This window comes from Palaemon carinicauda, chromosome 34, assembly GCF_036898095.1.
Source record: "Palaemon carinicauda isolate YSFRI2023 chromosome 34, ASM3689809v2, whole genome shotgun sequence".
NCBI lineage: Eukaryota > Metazoa > Arthropoda > Malacostraca > Decapoda > Palaemonidae > Palaemon > Palaemon carinicauda.
Genome location: NC_090758.1, coordinates 64,718,791 through 64,731,290, shown reverse-complemented (window position 1 = coordinate 64,731,290; position 12,500 = coordinate 64,718,791). Strand labels below are relative to the sequence as shown.

The window sequence follows — 12,500 nt, the reverse complement described above, 5'->3', positions numbered from 1 at the left end:
GAATATGAGTAAAACTAAGATAATGTTCAATGGAAATGAAGAGAGACAACAAATAATAGTTATGGATGAATCTTTAGAGAATGATAATTAATATACGTACTTGGGATAGGCAGTAAGTGTTTCCCTGGGACATGATTCTGGAATTGAAAGAGAGATAAGCATGGAATGATTAGCTTTTGGTAAATAAAATGAGATTATGGAATGTAAGATACCACTTTCTATAAAAAGAAAAGTATTTAATAAGATGGACCTACAATGATTAACTTATGTACCAGGAATTGGAGCTTTATTAAAGCCGTAGGACTTGAGCTAGCTGCACCTCATAGAACTATGAAAAGAAAAATTATTGGAATAACACTAATAGACAAAAAGAAGAATAACAAAGATGCAAGAAAAAACTACAATAGAGGATATTCTATCATCATGTAAGAAATAGAAATAGACATGGGCAGGACATATAATGAGAATGACAAATAATAGATGGACATTAGGAATAATAGAATGGGTAATCTAAGATTGCAAGAAAAGCATGGGAGGGAAGAGAAGACGATAGAACAACAACCTAGGAAAATATGCGGCTAAAGACTAAAATAAAAAGATAGTGAACAGACTGGAATGGAATGATAGTTATAGAGAGCTACATACTGGAAGTGTAATAAAATTACGGATAACTATTCCACCTCTCTCTCTCTCTCTCTCTCTCTCTCTCTCTCTCTCTCTCTCTGTCAAGAACGTTCCCTGAGTAGCCTCGTTTTATGCCACATTAAAATCCTTTTATTTGTTGTTTGATTAATGTCAAAATGTTTAGCTGCAGGACTCGACTTATTTTTTTCTCTGTCTCTCTTAAGAGGCCAGTTCCCTTGCGCTTTCATTCTGCATAAAACATTTATTTAGTTATAGCGTATAAATATGCTTTTAATATTTCTCTCTCTCTCTCTCTCTCTCTCTCTCTCTCTCTCTCTCTCTCTCTCTCTCTCTCTCTCTCTCTCTCTCTCTCTCTCTCTCTCTCGTTTTGAGGCACTTCAAATAAGTATTCAATATTGTAATTGTTAATTATGATGATTATAGGGAATGCTTTAATATATAAGGGTCATTATTGAAAACTTGCGTATCATTAAAAGAAAATATATAATATATAGTGTATTATTAGGAAAAATATTTTCTTCTATATACTAAAAATATTAAAATATAAAAGAGAAAATTAGGGAAAATTAGTAACATAATATGAATAATCAAAATTTCGATAAAAGAAAAGTTTATTAAGAAAAATACTTTCTCTTATTTATTAATACTACTAAAATATCATGGATAAAATTATGTTTGGTTAGTAAATTATTATAAATATATATAAAACTCAATTAAAAATCTTTTAGGAGGAATAAAAAATTCTTCTATTTAGTAATGTTACTAAACTATATTAGAAAAGATTAAAGTGAATCAGTTTTAATAAAAAAAAAAAATATATACACAGGATCTTTTTTTCTTTTTCATTCGTAACCCTTTTCATATTGAAATGTAAACTTTTGATTTTCAGTTTTTTTATACTAAAGGATTAAATAGAGTTTATGTGAAACAGATGAGAAAAAAAGTATTAATCAAAATTTCTTTTCCTCTGAATTAATCATTTCGAAATATTTCTGGAATTACTTTTATTGATCTTTGGATGAGTTTCATTCGACCGTGATTATCAGACATGAGGGTTAGAAATACTTAGGTTTGGAATTAGGAATTTTATGTATATCTATATATACAGTGTATATATATATATATATATTATATACAGTGTATATATATATATATATATGTATATATATATATATATATATACATATATATATATATATATATATGTATATATATATATATATATATGTGTGTGTGTGTGTGTGTATATATATATCTATATATGTATATATATATATATATGTGTGTGTGTGTGTGTGTGTTTGTGTGTATGTGTGTATGAATCTGTAGATATATCCTGCTTCAGTACTGGTTTAAATCTATATCTCTCTGAACTGATGATGATAACATGACCCGAATCCAAACTATTTGTAGACGCAGCTTGCTAAAATCGTCTTTATATCATTGTGTATCCCTAGAACCCCATTTGCTAGAACCGAGTACCTCTCTTAACTGCCCTGCTTGCCTCCTTGCAGATGCAGCTCTGATGGCCTACCCAGTGGTCGTCTTCATCCAGGGAGAGTCGTTTGAGTGGGGATCTTCAAGTCTCTACGACGGATCAGTTCTGGCAGCTCTGGGCAAGGTCATTGTGGTCACTCTTAACTATCGAATTGGCATTCTAGGTAAACAAGGTTTCTCTATATTCTTTCTAAGTAAGGTTGTATATTCTTGGCAAGTAAGTTTGTATATTCTTGGCAAGTAAGGTTGTATATTCTTGGTAAGCAAGTTTGTATATTCTTAGCAAGTAGGGTTGCATATTCTTTCTAAGTAAGGTTGTATATTCTTGGTAAGAAGGTTATATATATTTTGTAAGTAAAGTTGGTGACCTATTAGGTAATGTTGTTGACTTGGTAAGTGAAGTTGTTAATTTTTGGTAAGTAAGGCTGTATATTCTTGGTAAATAAGGTACATGAATATTCTTGATAATTTTGTTTATATATTCTTGGTAAGTAATGTTATTGTATATTTCTCGGTAAGCAACGATGTATATTCTTTGCCAGTTAGGTTGTATATTTTTGTTAAGTAACCATTTTGGAGGAAATATATATTTATTTCCACTGAAATCCTATTAAATAAAAACTCCTTCTCTAAGAGAAATGATACTTTAATCTCATACATCTTGCATATATTTATAAATTTTAAAAAAATATTTTACCTCTACGATATTACTGTATTATACAAACTGGAATTTCATATATATTATATGGAGCAAATCAACTATTGGAAAACACTAAGGAATAATTCAGTCTCTGAACCTTTACAAAAGGAAGACGAAAAGAAAGAAAAGTAGTTTTTAGAATTTTGCTTTCGAGAAACAATAGTTTTTTTTATTACTTTTTTTTTTATTGCTTCAAGGCTGCAAATGGATGCTGCAATTCAGAAGTTTTCCTTAAAATGGAGATTAGAGTTTTAACATATTACCAGAAATTGACATGTCACCTTCATGTGGAAATATAGGAACTAGACCAATTAGTAGCTGTTGCCAGGAATATAATTGTTAAATTTATAGCATTAATTGCCAAAGAAATAAGATAGTATATATATATATATATATATGTATATATATATATATATATATATATATAATTATTTATTTATTTATTCATTCATATAAGCCATAACTTATACTCCCACTAATGTCTGAAATTTTTTCTGCCTCGGATCAGAGACCCAAGAGGGAATCCATTTCAAATATAATAGCTTCTGGTCGTGCTTGAGAGTCGAACCTAGGCTCAAGAAATGGACGATCCATTGACTTAGCAGCTCTTTATGGGTAAATTACTAATTCAATAAAACCTCAGTTTCTTAGGCTGGGTTCGATTCCCTGACTGATACGAGGCTATTATCTTATAGCTGATTCCCCCTTGAGTCTCTGATCCCGTAGTAGAGGGAATCCAGATATAATGAGGAGTATAATAAATGGCTTATATGAATATGAATATGAAAAACTTGTCTAAATGTGCAAAATCGTAATATACATATACGTACATACATCAATATCTGAACTTTCCCAACTTAATCTAACCCCAGGGTTTTACAACGCAAACGCTGACCCAGTGGGTCACGCAACCGTAGCTAACTACGGCCTGATGGACCAGCTGGCTGCCTTGCACTGGGTTCAAGAGAACATCGTCCGCTTCGGGGGTGACCCAGGTCAGGTCACGGTCATGGGTCACGGCACGGGAGCCGCCTGCCTCAACTACCTTGTCATATCGCCCGCTGCTACAGGTCAGTCAGTAAGTAAACCTTGTTCTCTGTGACAAAGGGAATTTTCAAAGATATTAAGATATTTTAGGTGATTTTACATGTGGTTGGAGGGATGATGTGATGTTAATGGACTTTTTTGTGATATTTCTAATGGATGCATTTGATATCATGATTACTTTTAATGTTGATAGTATTACTGTAATCTAGCATTTTAATATTGCTAGCACTGCAACTAATAATAATAATAATAATAATAATAATAATAATAATGATAGTCTGAAAAGATTTACTATTGTGATTATTATTATCATCATTTAATAATAATAATAATAATAATAATAATAATAATAATAATAATATTATTATTATTATTATTATTATTATTATTATTAGTAGTAGTAGTAGTAGTAGTAGTAGTAGTAGTAGTAGTAGTAGTAGTAGTAGTAGTAGTAGTAGTAGTATTATAATTATCATTATCACTAAACGTAGCATCATCACTCTTAAAAAAGATAATCAGGTCAAACAAAATCCTCCATCTATTCCACAAATGTAAATTCCTGAAAGGAAACATATTTCAAAATCCCAAAATGAAAACAAAAGTTAAATAATACATATAATAGAATGACTATATCGTGGAGCATCTCAAGTTTCCTCAAGGGAGTTCCTCATTTGATTTCAACTTTCATTTTTGGATTTGGTTTTGGAGTTGTGAACTTTTAGGGAAAATTGTATGGTTTGGAATAATGTTTCTGTTTAATTCAGTTTATGGGTATTTTGATTTTTCTAATATTATTGGAAATTGTATATATATATATATATATATATATTTATATGTATATATACATATGTATGTATATACGAGTATATATATATATATATATATACATACATATATGTATATATATATATATATATATATTTATATATATATATATATATATATTTATATATATAAATATATATATATATATATATATATCACCCACGAAGGCATTTAATACCGAATTCTATCTTGGGAATATATATCCACTTGGAATACATTTTATGGTAACAGCTTTTGGCCGGGTGGAGATTCGAACCCCCACCTGTGGGCCGGAAACCATGCCAGCAACGGGCTCTACCGACTGAGCTATCAAGAGAGATAAAAGTTTATGACAAGTCCCCGTACATATTCCTGTCAAATTCAGGAATGTGTTCATAGACTTCAAATAAACCCATCTCCACCATGATAGCTGAATCGTGGGTTTGTAACAATTGGTCATTTTAAATGAACATATATCACAAGCACATATTATTTCAATAAATGTAAATATCACCCACGAATGGCATTTAATACCGAATTCTATCTTGGGAATATATATATCCACTTACAATTCATTTTATAGTAACAGCTTCTGGCAGGGTGGAGATTCGAACCCCTACCTTCCTGAATTCGACAGGAATAGGTAAGGGGACATGTCATAACCTTTTATCTCTCTTGATAGCTCAGTCGGTAGAGCCGTTTCTGGTATGGTTTTCGGCCCACAGGTGAGGGTTCGAATCTCCACCCGGCCAGAAGCTGTTACCATAAATGAATTCCAAGTGAATATATATTCCCAAGATAGAATTCGGTATTAAATGCCATTCGTGGGTGATATTTACATTGATTGAAATCACGTGTGCTTGTGATATATGTTCATGTATATATATATATATATATATATATATGTGTGTGTGTGTGTGTGTGTGTTTGTGTGTGTTTGTATGTATACATAGCTTCCTACTTGATTTCTTGTGATTCACAATTAAAAAGTCAAATCAGATACACTTCAATGTATATATCCTATTCTATTCTCTTATCATTAAGAAAAAACACAAATTCAATTTTCTATTATCATCTTTTTATTTGTTATTGGAAATTCCTTTTCCAATATTGTTTAGTTCTCTTGTTTATAGATATTCTATAATTGGAGTCTTGCTCTTGTACAAAGACCAAACTACATTTATTTAGATGTTCGTATTTTCTCTGTTGGTCTACAAAAGGTAATATTGTTTTTACCTTACGAAACGAGTTGGAACATTATTGAGAGAAAAGAGGGATTAAGATAATATAGTTTATGATATTTATGACTACTGAGGCTCACAAAATCCTTAAATATTTGTTTAAACACACACTCATATGCATAAATAAGACATACAGAAGCAGACGCACATACGCACACACACACACACACACACACACATATATATATATATATATATATGTATATATATATATATATATACATATATATATATATATGTATATATATATATATACATATATATATATATATATGTATATATATGTATATATATATATATATATACATATATATATATATATATATATGTATATATATATGTATATATATGTATATATATATATATATATGTATATATATATATATATATATGTATATATATATATATATATATAAACCATGTCTCTACCAAAAATGTACCAAAAACATATAAGTTAACAGCCCCTCTAAACGCGAAACACCATAGAATTCTTCCTACCATAATATCCTTCGGGCAATCCTTCTCCCCTGGTCATCAGGAGCAGGTCTGTTCAAGCGAGTAATCCTGATGTCAGGATCTGCACTCAGTCCCTGGGCTTCAGTCCGGGACCCATCTGGACACGCCTTCGATGTAGCCACCCAGCTGGACTGCCTTGTTCCAAACGACCTCTTTCGCCACTATGAAAATCTTCTCCAGTGTCTGAGGAAGAAGCCTCTGCATGACATATTAAAGGTGATTAAGTTGTTCTAGATTTAATCTGAATGAGTCTTTGTTTACTAGTGTAAGTGACCAGTCAAAAATCACAGGTTAGCATTTAGATAGATACTCTTACACACGCAGATACAGAGGCACCTCCTCTTGTATGTAGTTAGACTCTTGCAATTTATAATAAAAGTGATAATAATTTTAACTTATTTACATATTCATTTTGTTTTGTTTTATATAACAAGTGGATATGATTCTCAAAAATAACAGTAAGACATTCTAAGAAAACAAGGGAAAATGATTATAATTTGACTATTATATAATTTTAGCTTATACTCTCTCTACTCATATAATATGCTAGAATTATAGGAAAAAAAATGTACAAAGTTAATTATGCTGTTTTCAGTAATTATTCTTCCCCTGACTATGAGTCTCCACAGAGTTCACACAGCAAATAAGCTACATGGAATCTAAATAGGTAGAAACACTAATGAAATATAACTATTCTTTTTCTTTTTCTGTAGTTGTAATTTCAGTACTTGTCAACTGATATCTTTATTAAAATTTCATTAATCATGCTGTAGTTACAGTTTCTTTTCTTTATTTTTGATGAGTATATTCCTGGAAAAAGAAAAATAATACAAGAGTTTAATAATACAATTAATTAATTAATATGGCAATTTGTTTAAAAAAAGAAAGTATAATTAGTCAGTTTTTTCTCTATATAGCAAGTAATTCCTTTAAGTTACGAATGGGTAATTAAACAATCTGTAAATTGTATATACATTTTTGTGGATACGTAAAAATTATTTCTACTAACAAACAGAACTTAATTCTAATTAAAAGTCTATTTAGATAAATGAAGGGATGTTTTAGAAAACTAAAATGTTTTTAGAAAGTTAAGTTTGTATTTAAACTAACAATACACAGTAGGACTTTTATGTTTGATTGGAAATCATTTTAACTCGAGATGATTTTATTATAGAACTTTTAATTATATCTAGCAAAAATTACATTAAATTTAAATTTCGATCAAATGTCCATCTTTATACCTAAAGGTATTTTTTTTTTTAAAACCAAAATATTATTGTTAATTTGAATTTATATTAAACCTAACAATGTATGATTGGACTGTTTTCTTGTAAATGCTTTTAAGTCAAGAGGATTTATTTTCAGTATAACAATATTTCAATCAATATCATGAAAGACAAATAATAAGTTGACCTTAATATTTTTGTCTAAATAATAATTATGATTCAGGAAAAATATAACGTTTAAAAAGGAAATAACATTAACTTGTTGTTCTTAAAGGTTCAAATAAAGACATCCAAGTTTCAAGTGGCTGTTGGCCCCAGCATTGATGGTGTCACTATCAAACCAGACTGTAAAAATCATCAGAGCAAAATGGGTAAATTTAACTTGTAAAAATACTTTGATGGATTTGATATGTTAATTCACAGGCAAAAGAATATTTTATTCATTATAAATGCTATTTAGGGTCGTAATTTAGAATGCATGAAATGGATAATACAGCTGAAACCCGGAGATCTATAATATTACATATATACAACCCTATACATAGAGTCACATATATATATATATATATATATGTATGTGTATATATATATATATATATATATATAGATGCGCCTGATGAACAGCAGAGCTTTACCAGGGCTACCTATAATAGCTACGTTTGCTGTGAGCAATAAGACATAAATCACCCAACATCACCAGTCCGTAGTTGGCAAGCCTGGTGATGAAAACTAGCCAAACAACAGGCATGAATAAGGACATGGATGTGGCCAATGCCCTGCAGAGTTCTAGGCACAGCGGCTTTTGTTGTTGTTTTTGTTGTTGTTGTTTTATATTCACAGATATATACAGTTACGAACTGAAATCCTTGCATAATGAATACATACGTTTAAACAGAATAAAATTCCTAATTTCTAAACTATAATATAAAAGTTAACTTGCACCCAAGTACTTAATCGTATATCCTAAATATCTCCATTTGTCTATACCAAGTAATATTCTTAATCACTCAACTATAAAAAGAAAAATAAGAAATATCTTAATTTTCCTCTTGACTTCAAAGGCAAGGAAGGTCAAACTCCAGTTGACCTCCTACTAGAAATGACAGCTGCCAACCTCCTTGACATCCTGAGTCAGCAAGAAGTCCAGGAAGGATTCAATGCTGACTATAGGGAGGATCTGCTGAGATCCTTCGTCGTCAATAACTATCGATATCATCTGCAGGTGAGTATTATTATTATTATTATTATTATTATTATTATTATTATTATTATTATTATTATTATTATTATTATTATCATTATTATTATTATTATTATTATTATTATCACCTGGGCTACACACATATATAAACTATACCATCTAATATATAAAAGTAAACCTCACATGGAGCATTTTCATCTCGCCACAGGAAATAATGTTAGCCATCACAGCCGAGTACACTGATTGGTCAAGATCCCTCTATCAACCAATCAGCATCAGAGACTCAACCGGCCAAGGCCTTCACGATGCGAATATTGTCTCGCCGATGGCAGATCTTGCAAAGCAGCTCTACACGACTTCCCGATCATCTTATCTCTACGTCTTGGAGGAAGAAGGTTCAAATGTGCGTTGATATGGATAGATTGGATTTATATATGAAATAGAAAAATATGGTATATATTATTAATGAGAATCTTTAATAATCTACAGAAAGTTTTTTAATCTTATCCATAGATTAGAGATATATGTATCCAAATCATGCAAATAATATTCATGAAAATATAATATAATAAATACCAATAAAAGAATCATGATATAAATAAAATCATATATTCCTCTTCCATTCACATTATTATTTCCAAATTTATTTATTACTACAATAAAGCTTTAAATTTGAACTAATTATCTTTCCCAAAGTCTGGAAACGAGAGTCTTCTCCTGAACGAGCTGGGGTACGTCTTTGGTGGTCCTATGGGCGCTCTTGGACCTTTGGCCTCAAGTTATAACTTCACTAAGATGGATGTCACACTCAGCAAATCGTTCATATCAATGTGGAGTAATTTCATAAAATTTGGGTGAGTACAAGGAGGTTTTAGAAGGGGTAGGGGATGTATGAATCAGATTTTTACAGTTAGGCTGATATGCAAGAAATATTTAGCAAAAGGTGAGGAGGTGTATGTCGCATTTATGGATCTGGAGAAAGCGTATGATAGAGTTGATAGGGAAGCGATGTGAAATGTGATGAGGTTATATAGAATTGGTGGAATGTCTTTGCAAGCAGTGAAAAGTTTCTACAATAGTAGTAAAGCGTATGTTAGGATAAGGAATGAAGTGAGCGATTGGTTTCCGGTGAGAGTGGGGCTGAGAAAGGGATGTGTGATGTTGCCATGCTTGTTTAACTTGTTTGTTGATGGAGTGATGAGAGAGGTGAATTTTCGAGTACTTAGACGAGGATTGAAGCTGATAGACACGAACCATTATGAATGGGAGGTAAATCAGTTTTTGTTTGCGGATGATACTGTACTGGTTGCAGACTCGGAAGACAAGCTTGGCCGATTAGTGACAGGATTTGGAAGGATATGTGAAAAAAGGAAGTTGAGAGTTAATGTGGGTGAGAGTAAGGTTATGAGATGTTCGAGAAGGGAAGGTGTTGCGAGGTTGAATGTCATATCGAAGGGAGATTTACTTGAGGAGGTGGATCAGTTTAAGTACTTGGGGTCTGTTGTTGCAGCAAATGGTTGAGTGTAAGCAGATGTACGTCAGAGAGTGAATGAAGGATGCAAAGTGTTGGTGACAGTGAAGGGAGTGATAAAGAATAGAGGGTTAGGCATTAATGTAAAGAGAGTTTTGTATGGGAAAATGATTGTACCAACTGTGATGTATGTATCGAAGTTGTGGGGAATGAAAGTGACGGGTGACAGAAATTGAATGTGTTTGAGATTAAGTGTCTGAGAAGTATGACTGGTGTATCTCGAGAGGATAGGGTTAGGAACGAAGTAGTGAGGGTGAGAACTGGTGTAATAAATGATTTAACAGCTAGAGTGGATATGAATGTGTTGAGGTGGTTTGCCATGTTGAGAGAATGGAAAATGGCTGTCAGCTAAAGAAGGTGATGAATGCAAGAGTTGATGAGAGAAGTACAAGAGGAAGGTCAAGATTTGGGTGGATGGAGTGAGTGAAGGAAGCTCTGGGTGATAGGAGGATATATGTGAGAGGCAAGAGAGCGTGCTAGATATAGGAATGAATGGTGAGCGATTGTGGACACAGTTCCTGTAGGCCCTGTTGCTTCCTCTGGTCACCTTGGATGACTGCGGAGGTAGCAGCAGTAGGGGATTCAGCGTTATAAAGCTTCATTTATGCTGGATAACGGAGGAGGGTAGGCTGTGTCACCCTAGTTGTACCAGCCGAACTTGGTTGACTTCCTCGCCAGGCTGGGAGGAGTATAGACAGGAAAGGTCCCGTTTTTTCATTCGTTTGATGTCGACTACCACCCAAAATTAGTGGAAATACCTTGGTATATGGATATGGATATATGTATGTATCTATCTATCTATCTATCTATCTATATATATATATTATATATATGCATATATATATATATATATAAAATACTGTACAGTTCATATATATATATATATATATATATATGTATATATATATATATATATATATGTGTGTATATATATTATATATACATATATATATATATATATATATAATACTGTACAGTTTATATCATTGATACCATAAATCAATAAATTATAATTATGGTATTAATCAAAACTCTATGTTTATATTACAGACATCCAAAAGACACAGTCTCCACAGCTAAGATGTCCGAGAGTGCAAACAACATAACTTCTCAAGAGCAGACATGGCCCAAATATGATCCAGTCTATCAGAGATACTTTCAAATAGGTGAGTTCCTATTTTTGTGGGGCTGTATCCCTCAAAGATGTAATGATACAATGATTTTCAATATTTTCTAGATATATAACCTTAGGTCAGGAAAGTACATTTATTCATATTTTTAGAGTTATTTTATTTTTTCATGATAACTTTTATATTAATGAATAATCACTTTCTTCTCTATATATGAAATCCTATGATCTAGTTTCTAACATTCGTCTCTCTCTCTCTCTCTCTCTCTCTCTCTCTCTCTCGTATATATATATATATATATATGTATATGTATATATATATATATATATATGTATATATATATATATATATATACATATATATATATATATATATATGTATATATATATATATATATATATATGTATATATATATATATATGTATATATATATATATATATATACATATATATACATATATATATATTATATATATGTATATATATATATATATATAGATATATATATATAATTTTTCAATAACCCAGTTCCTATGAATACCATGTAAAGAAACTAGTAAAACATAATTTCTTTAACTTAATAAAACTATAGAACCTTAATGAAATACTAATATTTAACTGGTGATGATTTTAATAAACTAATTGATAGTACATCTAAAATTATATGATATGATTTTAATCTTAAATATAGATTCTAAATGTAGCCTTTCCAGAAATTTTCCTTAGGTAAATTCAAGTGTTTGACCTGTATTTGTAATAGCTTATGAAGGTTTAACATACAACTCGTATTCGGTGATAAATTGATAAACAAATATTTATTCATAACATCAAGGAGTCAAAACAATATATCTTAGATTTAATAATATAGCTTCGATAGATATCGTATCCTCTTTATCACATAATTACTATTCATTGTTTAAATATCTCTAACTATTCCAGGAACACAGAACATTGTACGTAAC

General features: G+C 30.8%; 1 protein-coding gene across 1 annotated transcript in view; it reads left to right on the top strand.

The window, feature by feature from the left end:
• Positions 1–12,500, top strand: part of LOC137626989 (neuroligin-4, X-linked-like) — a 125,539-nt gene that overhangs the window by 112,202 nt on the left and 837 nt on the right. The window contains 10 exon segments of the mRNA XM_068357973.1: positions 2,160–2,306; positions 3,715–3,912; positions 6,479–6,666; positions 7,951–8,047; positions 8,738–8,898; positions 9,086–9,280; positions 9,574–9,720; positions 10,124–10,146; positions 11,459–11,574; positions 12,478–12,500. The exon segment at positions 12,478–12,500 is cut by the window's right edge and continues 837 nt beyond it. Of these exon segments, the coding sequence (XP_068214074.1) occupies positions 2,160–2,306; positions 3,715–3,912; positions 6,479–6,666; positions 7,951–8,047; positions 8,738–8,898; positions 9,086–9,280; positions 9,574–9,720; positions 10,124–10,146; positions 11,459–11,574; positions 12,478–12,500 (1,295 nt within the window).